The following is a 17,139-nucleotide window of genomic DNA, read 5'->3' as shown; positions in this document are numbered from 1 at the left end:
GGCAACCAGTTCAGGGTGTCCCCTGCTCACTGCCCAAAAGATAGCTGGGGTGGGCTCCAGTCACCTCGCAACCCTACTGAGGATAACCAATGCCTATAATGAATGGATGAGTATGGAAAGGTAAATTGAGAAAGGGTGCAATGATAAGCGATCCAGTGTTTTTAGTCCATATATTCCAATTTGGAGAGCCAGGAATTTGTCACAACAGTCCTTTAATATAACAAGTTGACAAAAAAAAAACTATCCTATTCAGCATGTATACAGTATCTGGAAAGAATAAAAAGACAAGATGCATTATAAAAAACACACAGAATTATGACATCAGCGCAAAACAGTAACAATCAACTTATTTTATGACATACCTAAAAAGGTATGAGGCAGAGGCAAAAAGTAAAAAAATAAAAGCTTGTTTTTTTTAAAAAAAAAATGACTAATATAGCTACAATATTTTGTTGGCATACATGATGAGCTAGAAAATGTATACACTGTCATAATAATGCATGCCTTTTACTTCCATATGAACTTAGCAATTACAAGACAAAGCTGCAACGTAAATCTTCAGATAGGTTTAGCAGAGGGAGTATGTTGGCATTTTCCAAAATGTTTTGTTACAAAGTAATAGTAATGAATTTTAAAGGACTATGAAAATAAGACATGACAAGATTATTGAGCTGAGTTAAAAAAATAAAAATTATAAATCTGTAAGAACGCACAATTGTTTAGCAGTCAAAAAGGGGTTTAAACATGATTACATTTTTGTCCAATATGAATATGCCAAAACTCGATTTTATATTTTGGTTCTGATTAATGATTAAAACCTTTTACAAGTTTTCTTTTTTTTGTCCAATATATGCATTTGTTAACAATTTCTGTGCCTTCCTTAAATATTTAGCACGTAAGCTGATATGTTGCTCACACTAAAAAATATCTTTACGTACACAGAGAGTGCATATATAACCAGCTGCATTTAGACTGATTGAAGCCACATGTAGGCAGCAGGTGGGTGATAAAAGCTGCGCCCCATTAATGTAATTTCTGTGCACTTGATAAGGAAACATTTTTTTTTCTCTCCCAAAGACGCTGGACTAAAAGATTTTGCATACAACAAAGCCAACACAATTTCATTTGGAATCGCACACAAGAGATGTACCACTTCTATAAGCAATGATAATAGACTCAAAATAGACATTTTCAGTCATAATTTGATCCTTAAAAACAATAAAAAAGAACTTTGCTCCTGATGCCGTTTTCCTCTCTTGGCTGAAGCTGGTGAAACTGAGCTCAAGCTGAACACGCTCTGTTTAAAGTAGTCTGTCAACACGGCTCTGGTTTGTATTGTTTTATGCTCACCTCCACAGTAAAGAAAGGGAGTTAAGAGGGCACACAAGAAGTGAAGTTCCCAGCTTTTCTGGCCCTCTTTGGGTCAGAGGTTCAAAATGGGGACATCAAAAAGGTCGCAAAGGCCCTCTGTCGCATCCAGGTTGTATATGTAGTCATGGTCGCTAGGTGGTGGCGACAGACGCAGAAGAGGCGAGAACACTAAAAGCAGAATATGAAAGCAATTATTACAAGACTAACCAGCATTAATTTAAAAAGGGATTACAAGCCTACTCTGAATCAGGGCTGCAACATTTAGTCGATAAAAAAAATGATAATATAAATGGCCCTTTTTCTTACCAATCGATCAAAGGTTCAGAAGACACGGCGTCATTTGCCAAAGTGAATATATTTAACGTGATCAAAATAGATTTCTATACGAGGTAAATAATGCTTTGCGATATTCTATTTTATTTCCCCCAAAAATGAGATACAAAGTCATTTTAGTGACTTTGGCGCGAGTGACATAAGCCAGGGGGGAGGTTCATGCAGGAGCAACTGAGAAGACTGAACGAAATGGCACCCAATCATTTTGCAGATTTCAAGCTGCAATTAGTGAAATATGCAGTTTGTAAAACTTGTAAGCGACTGGCAAGAAGAGGAAATGACATCTAATGTAAAAGACGTGAATGTGGAAAGTGGCGCACCCTCTACCGAGAAACCGTTGAGGAAAACGTCATTGCATTTAGTGATTTGCAGTGAAAATTATAGTTTGGTAAACATGTTCTTTATGGTAGAGTTATCTGAATAACTGTTAATATGTTATGTCACAACAATCATGTAACATTCGTATACCGTAAAAACTTATTGAGCTCTTTGCTTTATATTATTTAAAATACTCTTGTATTGTATGTTTTTAGTGTTGGATTTTATCAAACACATTTCCCCCAAAGTGCGACTTATACTCCATGTACAACTTATAAACGTTTTTTTATAAATGTTTTTCCTTCTTAATTATGCATTTTTGGGCTGGAGCAACTTATACTCAAAAGCGACTTATAGTCGTGAAAATACAGTAACATTCAGCGAATGCGGTTTTAATGACATGCAATGACATGTTGTACGCGTATATTTTGCCATAAACGAGAACTTGACTGTGCCCGAGAAACATATTTGAAATTAAAAGCATTCAGTCTGAAGAAAAAACTTCAGAGGTTAAAACGTAAAAAAACAACAAACTTAAGTTGTTAAAAGCGTTTGCTTTCAAACTGTTGAGAATCCATAAGTACTTTTGTTTGAGACTTTGCAGTTGAACACTGTATGTACTTCACATATTGGACTTATTTACTATTCTACTGCTGGTAATCTTGGTTTTCTGGGATAAAAATGATTTCAGACGCTGTTCGACCTACGAAAGAGCTAGGTTCCGGACGATTGATTGTAAGTTGAATTTGTTTGTAAGTTGCTTCAGTGCTATATTTTGTATGTTTATGGTTTATATAAGTATGTTTAAGGCTTGTATAAGTAACCTGTATTGTTTTGTACTAAAAAATAAACATTTAATAAAATAAAATGCTCTATAAATAAAAATAAAGTGAGGTTTTACTTACTTTTAGGACTTGCGCGTCCAAGAGGTCCTCCTCCGTGGTAAAAACTGACCGAAAAAAAGTGTTCCGACCATTTTCTCAAACGCATCAAGCTTTCTTATTCCACTTTTGTTTAAAAAGAAACGGCTCGCCTCTTCCTTACCTTTTACACAAACCATATTGAATGAATGCACGAGATATTAAACAATAAAAATGTCAAAGTTCTTAGCGCGCTAGCGATACAGTACACGTTATGGTTAAACACGAACCAGGAAGTAGAAGCCAGTTTTCTTCTTTGGTGTGGATGCTGGGTGACCTCTCACAGCGCCACGTGGCGGAAAGAAGCACTACAGTACTGTCCTCTACTTGGAAAAAGGTGCACACAATACAAAATCTAACTGACAGTAATGTCGGGATATTTTTTGACATACCGGAAAAAATGATCCTATCTACTGTTATGTGTAAATCGAATGTTCGTAAGAAGGGGAGCGTCTGTACTAGAGTTTAATATAATTCTTGATGAAGCTTTTTTAGGTATTCATGTCCCTACTGACTGAGCCACTGTACCTCAATGGTTTCAAATAGGGCATTTTGATCTAATTTTTGCATTTTTTAAAAAAAATATATTTTTATTGTACCCATTTTTCTTGTGTTTATCATTTGCCATACATATCAACCCAATGCCAAAATTTAACAAAACGTTATCTGATTATTTGACTTATTGTTTAATAGTTTGTGACTAGCCGACTATTTTAATAGCCGTTACTTGCAGCCTTACTCGGCAAAAACAGTACTCGATAACTAATAATATAATATCACAGCATTATTTAAATATTTTTTATTTAAACAAATATTTGATTTTGTTTCGCCATTACCATTTAAGTTCCCCCCACCCCACAAGCAGAAAATAAAATACTCTGTTTTTGTCATTTTTATTTTTTTACTATGCTAAAATCTATATTTGACAGTAGAAGGTTTAAGGATTGTGATGCAATCGAATTTCTTAATTTATAATGAGATGAAAACATTCTAAGAGCAAACAAATATGAACGTAATTGGTTTTTCACAACAAATGGCATGTCTCTTTTTAATCTTTAATTTAAGTGTTTAACCTTCTGACGTCATCAGGTCTTCCAGTAAATCTCCACTCATGATCTCTGCAATGGGAAAAAGAGATACTGTATTAAGTCGTCATTTTATGATGCCTTAACAGAGCAGCAATATTTTCAGTAAACTGATTTACCTTTAGTGGGATCAAACATTTCCGAAAGTTCTTTGGGAAAGTCCAGCACTGCAGTAATCAATAGAAATATTTCGTTACAACATGTGAGAAGGGCTGTCTTCCTCAATGTTTAAGCAGTTGATTGCAACACTGAATGCCGCTCCAATACAGCCAACAAAAAGGTCGATAACCCACAACTTAAAATACCCAGTTTGTGCTCTAAATTGCTGTAAATAGCTCAAATTTAAGGACGAAACTCAATTTTGTCTTTGTACAAGCAACAACCGATTCTAAACCTCAGACTTAAACAGGGCCCATTCAACTTTTTTCTTGGCCAAAATCAAGCATTTTTCAAACATTTTTAAGGCTATTTTTTATTTTTTTCCCCAAGTACCTTCAAAGGAAGAAATCCAGGGCTCATCAAAACAACTTTTTTTGTTGACTTTGATGACTAAAATAAAGTTGGTATCTTGCTGCTTGTGTCAATAGGCTGCTACAAAATGACATGAATTCTGCAATTCTGTTTCAACAATATACGCACAGCTTCAATATGTCACACTTGTCTACAAACGCAAAAAGGGCTCCGGACGTGTTTGGTAATGATGGAGTTAAATAGAGAGGTCAAAGAAAAAAGTACTGTATGTATAAAAAGCAGAAAAATGAGCCAATTTGGACTAGACATTTCGTTCTGTGTACATTGTTACAAAGAATGACAATACAAAGGAAATTATTATTATTATTATTATTATAGTGATTGCTTATGTTTGGCTTTTAGTTTTACTTAGTATAAATTACATATTTTGTGTGTTTTTCAAAGGATCTGGGTCTATAATGGTTTAAATATAACTAATTGTTTGCATTTTATCATTTTTTTAGAGCAATGAAGAGATAATATCTAAAAAATGTATTTTATGGAAAAAAGGCGATAAATGGAGTTGCACTCTTCGGTGCAACCGGTAGGGGGCAGTGACACTTAACATCACACTGGCATAATGACAAGCCACCTGGGGCAAGCGTCATTTTTACGCACTTTTTTTATTTTCTTCTTTTATTGCGTGGTCTACAGTCGGACTGCAAAGAAACATGGCAAGACATAACCGTCAACATGGTAATGGCAACCATTTCAAGCATTTTCAAGCATTTCAACCAAAATTCGAGCATTTTCAGTATTATTGACAACACAACATTCAAATTTAAGCAATTTCAAAGATTTCAAGCAACAGTACAAAACCTTTGTGTAGCGTTTTTGATAGATAAATTCCCCTACCGTTCAACTCAGACATATGAATTGAGGACAAATTGATTTGTGGGTGAAAAGGTTAAAATATTGTGAGTACGTTATTAATATTAAATAACGAACTGTCCAACCTCCCGTTTGGCTCCTATTATACAGTGAAAAATGTTGGCAAAAACATGGACTAATTCATCTTTAAGGGCTTCATCAATGTTTCCAGGCGTTACTGTGGTGTTTTGTATTTAGGGCGCATGCGTTGTGGAAAAGAGCAGGTCGACGTTTTCCTAGGTGCTGCTACGAAACAAAAGAATAGGGCGCACTGTATTTAAAAACGCAGTGTTTAAAATGTGGCAAAAGAGTAGAGGAATGCAGTCCAGAGTTCACGGTAGGAAAAATCATTTCAAATTTGAGTGTGTACTGCTGATGGTAAGCATTATTTTAGAATGTGTAGTTGATGTTAATGCGGTATGTTAATGTTAAATGTTTGATTTGTATGCATTTATTTGCCTGTGCCTATTAAAAAAAAAATGGATAGAGGTTTATTTATGTGTTTGATTCTCTACTGACCGAACACTGTTGTTATTTTACTTTGACTGTATTTATTGTAACCATTTTTTGTGTAGTTATTAACATTTGGCAAGTTTTTAAATCAACTTAAATTAACTTGATTAAATTAAAGAACAAATACTATGCATCCGATTATCCGGCTAACATTTCAATAGTCAGTGACTTTTCGAAATTTAAAAAAAATTGGACATATTGGGTTTATTTCTTTTTGTAGTTGCCAAATGAAACTGAAAAAATATACACTATTGTATGGAAATTTGGAAAAATTGAGTATATATATATATATATATATATATATATATATATATATGGGCAGCACGGCGGGGCAGTGGTTAGCGCATGTGCGGCACAGTTCATGTCTTGGGAACCCCCTGCGTGGGTTCAAATCCAGCTCCAGACTTCCTGTGCGGAGTTTGTATGTTCTCCCCGTGCTTGCGTGGGTTTCCTCCGGGCACTCCGGTTTCCTCCCACATTCCAAAGACATGCATTTCAGGTGAATTGGCCGGTCCAAATTGTCCCTAGGTGTGAATGAGCAAGTGAGTTGTCTGTCCCCGTGTGCCCTGCGATTGGCTGGCAACCAGTTCAGGGTGTCCTGATGGTGTAGCTGATGAGATGAGATATACAGGACTGTCTCAGAAAATTAGAATATTGTGATAAAGTTCTTTATTTTCTGTAATGCAATTAAAAAAACAAAAATGTCATACATTCTGGATTCATTACACATCAACTGAACTATTTCAAGCCTTTTATTATTTTAATATTGCTGAATTTGGCTTACAGCTTAAGAAAACTCAAAAATCCTATCTCAAAATATTATAATATCATGAAAAAATATACAAGTAGGCTATTCAACTAATCACCTGAATCATCTAATTAACTCGAAACACCTTGCGAGGGTTTCCTGAGCCTTAAAAACACTCAGCTTGGTTCAGTAAACTAAATCACAAGTATGGGGAAGACTGCTGATCTGACTGCTGTCCAGAGGACCATCATTGATACATAGGAGGGTAAGACACAAAAAGAAATTTCTCAAAGAGCAGGCTGTTCACAGAGTGCAGTTTCAAAGCATAGCCACAAAAAGTCTGTTGGAAGGGAAAAATGTGGCCGGAAACGCTGCACAACCAAGAGAGATGAATATTGCTGATTTTGGCTTACAGCTGAAAAACAGCCTTAACAGCTGAAAAACAGCCTTAACAAAATTGTGAAGAAGAGCCGCTTCCAGAATTTGGGGGAGCTTCAAAGACAGTGGGCTGAAGCTGGAGTCCAGGTATCAAAAGCCACAGTTCACAGACGTGTCTGGGAAATGGGCTACAATAGCCGTATTCCCATGGTCAAGCCACTTCTGAACTCAAGACAACGGAAGAAGCGTCTGACTTGGGCTATGGAGAAGAAGCACTGGACAGTTGCAGAGTGGTCCAAAGTCCTCTTTTCAGACGAAAGCAAGTTTTGCATTTCATTTGGAAGTCAAGGCGCCAGAGTCTGGAGAAAGGCTGGAGAGGAGCAAAATCCAAGTTTCTTGAAATCCAGTGTGAAGTTCCCACAGTGAGCAATGGTTTGGGGAGCCATGTCAGCTGCTGGTGTTGGTCCACTGTGTTTCATCAAGTCCAGAGTAAATGCAACTGTGTACCAAGAGATTTTAGAGCACTACATGCTTCCATCTGCTGAAAAGCTCTATGGAGATGAGGATTTCATTTTCCAGCATGATCTGGCACCTGCCCACAGTGCCAAAACCACCAGTAACTGGTGCACTGACCATGGCATCACTGTCCTTGATTGGCCTGCTAATTCCCCTGACCTGAACCCCATCGAGAATTTGTGGGGTATAGTTAAGAAGAAGATGAAAGACACCAGACCTACAAATGCAAATGAGCTGAAGGCCGCTATCGAAGCATCCTGGGCATCAATAACACCTCAGCAATGCCACAGGCTGATTGCCTCCATGCCACGCCGGATTGATGCAGTAATCCGTGCAAAAGGATTCCCAACCAAGTACTGAGTGCATCAATGGACATTTTCAAATGTTTGATTTAGTTTTGCTGTTAAAAAATTATTTTTTTACTTGGTCTGAGGAAGTATTCTAATATTTTGAGATAGGATTTTTGAGTTTTCTTAAGCTGTAGGCCAAATTCAGCAATATTAAAATAATAAAAGGCTCGAAATAGTTCAGTTGATGTGTAATGAATCCAGAATGTATGACATTTTTGTTTTTTTAATTGCATTACGGAAAATAAAGAACTTTATCACAATATTCTAATTTTCTGAGACAGTCCTGTATATATATATATATATATATACATATATATATATATATATATATATATATATATATATATCATCTCATCTCATCAGCCGTACCGCTTATCCTTATTAGGGTCGCCGGGGTGCTGGAGCCCATCCCAGCCATCTCCGGGCATTGGGCAGGGGACACCCTGAACTGGTTGCCAGCCAATCGCAGGGCACACAGGGACAGACAACTCACTTGCTCAGTCACACCTAGGGACAATTTGGACCGGCCAATTCACCTGAAATGCATGTCTTTGGGATGTGGGAGGAAACCGGAGTGCCCGGAGGAAACCCACGCAAGCACGGGGAGAACATACAAACTCCACACAGTAAGGCCGGTAGCTGGATTTGAACCCACGCAGGAGGTTCCCACGACTTGAGAACTGTGCCGCACACGCGCTAATCACTGCGCTGCCGCATATATATAATTTTTTTTTTAATTTAATTTTTTTTAATTACTGCTCCTAAATGTTTACATTTTTTTTGCATTGCACTATTGTTACAATACACTATTTCATTGCATTATTAATATTGTTTTTATTATTATAAATTAGGCCAGTTTTTCTAAGCACTATGTTGTAATTTATTTTGGAGGGGTCTATTAATCCAGATAGCCTTTTTTTTCTTTCCTCTTCGAAGTCTCTATATTCAATGTTTGTGCCCTGTCTAATCTTTTTGCATGCATTGTTTCACAATTTTGATATTTATGACAATACAATTTTAATTATTATTTTAATAAAAAAGCTGTTGGCTGCAGCCCTCGCATAAATACACATTAAAGTTTATATTTTTTAAACTAATTGCGGTCTTGGGTCACAGTAAAGTGTTGTGTTGTAGCACTGCTATTCTGCTGATTAAAACATGATCAGATAAGTCTGCTCACGCTCAGATGGGTCCGCCTTAATTGGTTCAAAGACTGCTGATGCCGATGAAGATCCAGATCCATCCAAGGAGGCGGAGGATTGTAGTTGCTGAGTAATGGCACTGGGCGAATCTGTGCTTGGAGTGAGTGATGTGCTGTTTGCAACTTCTGAAACAAGCAAGTCATAAAGAACATATGGGGAAAAAAGGAATAAAAGTGAAATGACCACAAATGTGTATTTTTAATCCATTGCTATGGAGCAATTGTACACATTTCATGGCCAAATTAAAGTATTTTTCAAGCACTTTCAAGGCCAACTTTTTGATTTTCCCTACCTTCAAAGGAAGACATCCAGAGCGTATATTTTGTTGACTTTGGTGACCAAAATTAAATCGCTATTTTGGGCAATTTTGAACTGTTCCGATCTATAATCTTTTTGTAAAAACTGACAAAATCTGCCATTCTGCTTCGACAATGCACGCGCAGCTTCAAAACGTCCCACTTGCTTACAAAAACGGATGGGCTTAATAGGTGATGGTTAATAATTGGAGTTCAATACAGAAGACAAAAAAAGAACGTACTGTATGCTTAAAGAGCAGAAAAAGGAGCCAAATTAGGACTCATTTTAATTATATTGATTGCCACGGAGCATTGCATTCAATCCTTCAATCGATTGCTGACCTTGCTCTAGCCCTATTTGATATAAAAAGATGGAGGTCACTTAACTTCTTGTGCCTCAAACCTTAAAAGACCGAAATCTTAGTTATTGGTGCATCTAAATGCTGTGACTTGTTTTGAAAAAACTGCTCTGAACACCGACAAATGTAATATCACCCAGAGAGACTCAGTCAAAAATCTAGGTGTCACATTTGACCCCAAGTTGGCCTTCCAAACACACATTAAGAATATTACAAGAACAGTTTTTTCTATCTTCGCAACATTACAAAAATTCGACTCATGCTGTCCTAGTCTGATGAGGAGATAATTCATGCATCGTTACCTTCCTTCTCGATTACGGTAATGTACTACGCTCCCGTCTACCTAAGTCCAAAATCAAGAGCCTGGCTGGTACGAAATACTGCAGCAAGGCTTTTACCTAAGACAACATAGTTTGATCACATTACCCCGATCTTAGCTATCTTGCATTGGCTCCCTGTCATCTTAAAATGTAATTTTAAGGTTCTGTTGGTATTATACAAAATCTTGCATGGACTTGCTCTCTCATATCTTTCAGATTTCATTTCCACCTATGTTCGTGTCCAGAGCCTTCGCTCTGAAAATGCTGGTCTGCTCATAATCCCAAGAGCCAAGAACAGATCTGCAGGTTCGAGAGCATTCTCTATTCGAGCCCCAGTTGCAGTTGAATGCTCTGCCCTCTGGGATTCAATCTGCAACTTCAGTGGAACTGTTTTAATCTTGGCTTAAAACACACTTATATTCTATAGCTAATGAATCACCTGTATTTCACATCGACACTGTTTACGGTTTGTTAATACTACATTTTTGTTCTACAGTAATGTCCACACGATGGCGAGAAAATAGCAGAAATAAAAAAAGCAGTGTCCTGAAATAATTTCTACCATTTTTGAGAATCAATGGTGCAATATAGCAGCAAGATTATTTTCTATAATTTAACAATACTGAAGTTATTTATACAAACATAAATGCTTGAGCCCGTAAATAGGATTTGTTCTTCGGTTTTAATGTATGACAGAGTATTTAACCAATAAATAAAGGTTTTTACTTCTTCAGATTATGATTATCACGGGTCCTTTTTGGAACACAGCCCCCTGCGAAGAACGAGGGATTATTGCAGGCGCGTCAAACTCATTTTAGCTGAGGGCCATCATCGTATATATGAAAAAAAGCTGGACTAGTAGATGAGAGAAAAATAAAGAGAACAAGAGAGAATGACAAAGAGTGAAAACGAACGAAAAAGAAAAAAAACAGACTAAGAGAAGGTGATATAAAAAGACAAAACATTAAAAAAAAGAGATACAAGGAAAGATACAGAAGGAATGAAAAAGAGAAAGTGGGGAAATAAAAAAACAGAAAAAAAGAAAGAGTGCAAAAAATAGTAAGAAAGAAAAAAAATGAGAGTGAAAGAGAAAATAAAATCGAGAAAATGAGAGATAAAAAGAGTGAGGAAAAAAATCAAGGAAAGAAAGAGTTATATACAAAGAGAAAAAATGAGAGACAGAGAGAAAAAAGTAAAAGAAAAAAAATGAGTGAAAAGGAAAAAGAAAAAGAAGAAAGGGTAGTAGAAGACAGGAGTTATAAAGAGAGAGAGAGAGAAAATGAGAGAAAAAAAAGAAAGCGAACAAGTAATATTGTTGCATATGCCACGCAGGTGGCACCTGTCTTGTTTCAAACCGCATCTCATTTTTCCTTTGTGCTTCTCTCGGTGTTGTCTCTCACAGGCCAGATCAAAACCCTTGGTGAGGCTGATCTGGTCCGCGGGCCGAATGTTTAATACCTGTAGATTACTGTATTCAAACTAGTGACCCTTCTTGCTCACCTGCAACTAAGGTTGCTTGACAAGTGGATGATGCAATTGAAAAAGGGGTTTTAACATGTTCTGCAGTTGATTTTGTAGCCTATGAGGTACAAAAAAAGAAGTGTCAAAGTCAAGTCAAAACACTAGAGCAGTTCTCTTATATTTCTGGTTTCTGTGGGGGCTGATTGTGTTTATCAGTCAAGACCAGTGTTGGGAATAACACTTATAAATAACAGCGTAAGGTAACAACGTCATTTTATCCATAAAGGGAAATTCTAACTAATTATGTTTTCCGCCGTTATCGTTAATGAAGGTCAAAAGCGGTCAAATGCGATACTTTGTCTCTTTTTGTGCCTAAGGATGATAAGCAGGACATCCACGGTCAGCCTTTTGGGATATTTATTTACCAAAAACATGGGAACGTGAACAATGATCTCATTCAACATAACACGGCAGCCATCTACAATAACACAAAACGATGCACGTGTGTTGACGTCACACAATGGAAAACGTCCTACTCTAACATCACAAGTATTAAATTTAAAATACTTAACATTTTATTTAGGGGAAACTAGTGTAGATTCTCTCTCAGTGGTTTGTGTGTCTTTAAACACTTAATCTTACAAAACTGCTCCTCTCTCCACACTGAGAAGTCTTGTCAGCTATCATAGAGAGAGAGGGGAAGGATAGATGGAGAGGGGAGGGACTGCGAGAGGTAGGGAGAGGGTTTGGATAAGTCATTTTTATTTGTTTTACTGTTGACTTTTGTAATTAAAAAAATATTTGAAGTGTAGTTGCCCATTTCTACTTGACCAATTGTCCCCAGTAGTAGGATCTATTCATTTTGGACTGCAGTGGTAGACGCAATTTGTATTGTGGAACTTTTTACTTCTATTGTGTGAAAAAAACTGATGTAAAGTAACATACATCTACTTCAGCAGTTGTCCGACTAAAGACCGTGATATATTCTATGGAATAAAACTCACTTTATATTGTTTTATGTATGAATTTCATTGTGAACAAAAAACTTGGAAGTACAGTAGGCTATACTTGACCAGTGGTCTAAAGTTTTGAGAGATAGATTTAATTTATTAAACTCACCTAATATTGTTTGCTGCCGATTGTTATCTGAGAATGTTGTTTACAGGTTATAGGATACATCGGTTGCTGGTGAGGTGCAATAAATATTAAAAGTTTCTAATACACCTGTCTGTTCTTCTCTATTCAACTGACTCAGATACAGCTCAGAAAATTTAAAATTATTTGACATACATAACATAATGTTCTGTCCAACTGTCATTGTAGGTATAGATTTATTATGTATTAATAATATATTTCCTCCAATTTCATTTCTTTTGTATAATGACAATAAAGGCCATTCATTAAAAAAAAAAAAAAAGTAAAAAAACAAAAAGAAAAAAATTGGAAAAAAAGAAAGACCGTAATGCACAAAATCAATAAATAATAATTCATATATATATATATATATATATATATAAATTATATTAGGGCTGGAAAAAATGTTGCGTTAACGATTTGAGTTATTCTTTTTAATTTAACGTGTGGAAATATATTAACGTTAATGATTAAAATTCATCCCTGCGCACGCCCCCGAGTCTCAAGCCGCCCTGTTCCAACAAGTGAAGAAAAGTCACTTACGTTTCCTTAGGCTAATGTGGTGTATTAGCTAGCAATGGAATTGGGGTTTAATGTGGGCTTTTACTCCCCCGGGTGGAGTTAAAGAGCCTCATGACATGAGGGAGAAATGATCTCCTCAGTCTGTCCGTGGAACAAGACTGTGAAAGCAGTCTGTCGCTGAAGCTGCTCTTCTGTCTGGTGATGCTGTGTCGTGGCTATAGTGAATTGTCCATGATTGAAAGCAGCTTGTTCAGTGCCCATCTCTCAGGTACAGTTCAGACAAGAGGCATCCTTCTTGGTGGTGCCTCCCCAACACATAGAAGAGGGCGCTTGCCACAAGAGTTTGATAGAATATCTGCAGGAGCTTTTTGCAGATGTTGAAGGACTTCTGAGGAAGTACAGTCGGCATTGTCCTTTCCTGCACAGAGCTTCCGTGTTGGCAGTCCAGTAGTTGATTGTCCAGCTGCACACCTAGGTATTTGTAGGTCTGGACAAACTCCTCACATTCTCCTTTGATGGTTACAGGTTCCGGGTGAGGTCAAGGCCTCCTGAAGTCCACCACCATCTCCCTGGTCTTGGTGGTGTTCAGGTGCAGGTGGTTAGCATCCATCCATTGGACACAGTCCTAGATCAATTTCATGTACTCCTCCTGCCCACTTCTGATACATCCCACGATAGCAGTGTCGTCAGCAAACTTCTGCATATGGCAGGACTCAGAGTTGTACTGAAAGTCCGACGCATACAGGGTGAGCAGGACTGGAGAGAGCATCGTCCCCTGTGGCGCTCTTGGCTACTGACCACAGTGTCAGATGTACAACCCCCCTGTCTCACATACTGGGGTCTGCCTTTCAGGTAGTCCGGAAACCATACCACAAGGTGTGAGCCTACTCCCATCTGTCAGTTTACCACTAGGTAGCAGAGGCTGTATGGTGTTGAAGGCACTGGGGAAAAAAGTAATCCTCACAGCACCCTTGCCCTTGTCAGAGTTCATTTTACCTCTGAAAAGTGATGGGTCCCGGGGACTTGCATGCTCAAAAATCTATGGGTCCCAACAGAGATCTATGGGTCCCCAAAATTTAGTGTTATCGAGGTTGAAATTGTAAATCGGAATACAAATATTTAATATAAATCTATATATTCCTTAAGTTTTAATCATCACAGTTTATTGGTAACACAAATTAGTTATCACTTCAACATTTTTCAGTTCACATAAATATTATACGTTATAAAAAATAATATTGCTGAAATATTTGTCCATATATTCATGCAGTTTTAATTATCACAGTTAATTGGTAATACAAAGCAGTTATCACTTCAGATTTTTCACTTCGTATATTCTTCGCGGTTTGCTGTCCCGCCACAGTTGTAATGCCTTTTCAAGGTCCAATCCATTATAATCCTCCTCATAGCGTAACCAGGAATATAATTTAGTCCATTTTGGCTGAAAAGTCCTTTTCTTGCTAGGAGTATTCTTTTGTTTTTCTTTCGTCGAATCGTTCGCTTCAACACACGTGTTTTGCTTCCCACCACGATCTTCTGAAGAATTTCTCCGCCGTTTTTTTGTGCCGGAATTATTGCCGTTATTATCACTTTCTGCATTACGTTTCGCCTCATTATTGACACTGAAGAAATTACCAATCTTGTGTTGATTTTCACCTAATACTGTTTTTACAGAGGCATACTTGTCTTTAACTCGACAACAACCACCACAACAATGACGTAATCTCGGAGCAACAAGATCTTGTTTGCCGAGATCGGCGTGCAGACGAAATCTCGAACCACGAGACCAAAACAATGGCGTATCTGCCTGACGAAAAGTTGATTGCGGTAAATCTTTGTTAAAAAAAAAGTATCGGGTAGTAATGACAATTTTGTGTCAAAAAAGTTGCGTCCCGGGACGCAGGGACGCGGGCAAAAAAATGGGTGAAATTTGGAGTTGTGGGACCCATCTACAGCGTGCATTAGCAAAATGTACTATACAACTGCCACTGCATTTTTTTTAAAGTAACGTGCCCAATACTGGTCAAGACATAAAAACAAATGAGCCCAATAGCAAAGAGGACACCTGAACCTGGCAGAAGGGCAATGGCGTAGGGAGGCTCTGAAGGACATCATCCGGAGGAGGAACGGGCAAAACAACTGGCGAGACACTGGATGGGTCTTTGTTGACCAGTAAAACCTCAATAGGGCCTGTAGAACTTCTCAAATGGATCTGGTAATTCTTTTGTCCATTCAGAACCTGCATTCAGACATGCACGGTGAGAAATGAAAAAAATAAAATAAAAAATAGAGGACTACAAGATGATGGAAATGTGAAATTTTTAGTGCTTACAGATTCTGGTCTGGGAACCCCGAGCTGAGTGCCATTTGGAGCACGAATCGCTAAAAGGGTGTCACCTGTTAAAGGACAATTGATAAGCAATGGAACCCTTAATAGGATATAAGAATGTAGGTTTAACAAAATATTACCTTTGAAAGCTCCACAGAGGTCTTCATGTTTAACATATGCCATAGTACGAACGCATTAAGGGTCAATTGGTAAATTGGATTGCAGAGAAACATTGCATTGCCAAAGATTTCAAGCACTTCACACAAAATTCTAGCATTTTCCTGACCTTGAAAACAACATTAAAATTCAAGCATTTAAGGATTTCAAGCACCTACAGTATTTGAACCCTGTGTATTGTGTGCAAGCTGCAATAGCATTTAATAGGTAGGTAAAGAACATAATGGATATGGGCTGTTGTTGGAGTCATCTGTGACATTCTTGAAACTTTGCTGGACCCAGAGCCTCTGTTGGTCCAACTCACGTTCCCTGATGGCCAGATCATCAAGTTCGGCCTTCAGATCAATTAGTTTGTCTGCGATCTCTCTTGTATTACAGCCTGGACCTACACCCCTAAAACAGAAACCACAATGTTAAATCAACTCCATTTTTTACAGGGAGTGCAGAATTATTAGGCAAATGAGTATTTTGACCACATCATCCTCTTTATGCATGTTGTCTTACTCCAAGCTGTATAGGCTCGAAAGCCTACTACCAATTAAGCATATCAGGTGATGTGCATCTCTGTAATGAGAAGGGGTGTGGTCTAATGACATCAACACCCTATATCAGGTGTGCATAATCATTAGGCAACTTCCTTTCCTTTGGCAAAATGGGTCAGAAGAGGGACTTGACAGGCTCTGAAAAGTCAAAAATAGTGAGATATCTTGCAGAGGGATGCAGCACTCTTAAAATTGCCAAGCTTCTGAAGCGTGATCATCGAACAATCAAGCGTTACATTCAAAATAGTCAACAGGGTCGCAAGAAGCGTGTAGAAAAACCAAGGCGCAAAATAACTGCCCGTGAACTGAGAAAAGTCAAGCGTACAGCTGCCAAGATGCCACTTGCCACCAGTTTTGCCATATTTCAGAGCTGCAACATCACTGGAGTGCCCAAAAGCACAAGGTGTGCAATACTCAGAGACATGGCCAAGGTAAGAAAGGCTGAAAAACGACCACCACTGAACAAGACACACAAGCTGAAACGTCAAGACTGGGCCAAGAAAAATCTCAAGACGGATTTTTCTAAGGTTTTATGGACTGATGAAATGAGAGTGAGTCTTGATGGGCCAGATGGATGGGCCCGTGGCTGGATCGGTAAAGGGCAGAGAGCTCCAGTCCGCCTCAGACGCCAGCAAGGTGGAGGTGGGGTACTGGTATGGGCTGGTATCATCAAAGATGAGCTTGTGGGGCCTTTACGGGTTGAGGATGGACTCAAGCTCAACTCCCAGTCCTACTGCCAGTTTCTGGAAGACACCTTCTTCAAGCAGTTGTACAGGAAGAAGTCCGCATCCTTCAAGAAAAACATGATTTTCATGCAGGACAACGCTCCATCACACGCATCCAAGTACTCCACAGCGTGGCTGGCAAGAAAGGGTCTAAAAGAAG

General features: G+C 38.0%; 1 protein-coding gene across 1 annotated transcript in view; it reads right to left on the bottom strand.

Annotated features, from left to right (window-relative positions):
- Nucleotides 1-195: 195 nt before the first annotated feature.
- Nucleotides 196-17,139, bottom strand: part of e2f4 (E2F transcription factor 4) — a 46,353-nt gene continuing 29,409 nt past the window's right edge. The window contains exons 3-11 of the mRNA XM_088341095.1: nt 15,945-16,105; nt 15,676-15,720; nt 15,539-15,603; nt 15,278-15,445; nt 11,590-11,668; nt 9,093-9,239; nt 4,147-4,194; nt 4,016-4,060; nt 196-1,539 (exon numbers count right to left, since the gene is read on the bottom strand). Coding sequence (XP_088197221.1) covers nt 1,424-1,539; nt 4,016-4,060; nt 4,147-4,194; nt 9,093-9,239; nt 11,590-11,668; nt 15,278-15,445; nt 15,539-15,603; nt 15,676-15,720; nt 15,945-16,105 — 874 coding nt within the window. The 3' untranslated portion in view covers nt 196-1,423. The remainder of the gene's footprint in view (nt 1,540-4,015; nt 4,061-4,146; nt 4,195-9,092; nt 9,240-11,589; nt 11,669-15,277; nt 15,446-15,538; nt 15,604-15,675; nt 15,721-15,944; nt 16,106-17,139) is intronic.

The sequence above is a fragment of the Urocampus carinirostris genome, chromosome 7 (genome assembly GCF_059441175.1).
Source record: "Urocampus carinirostris isolate Australia breed hairy pipefish chromosome 7, RoL_Ucar_1.0, whole genome shotgun sequence".
Classification (NCBI taxonomy): Eukaryota; Metazoa; Chordata; class Actinopteri; order Syngnathiformes; family Syngnathidae; genus Urocampus; species Urocampus carinirostris.
Note: the sequence above shows the minus strand (reverse complement) of the source record. Positions and strands in the feature narration are given on the sequence as shown.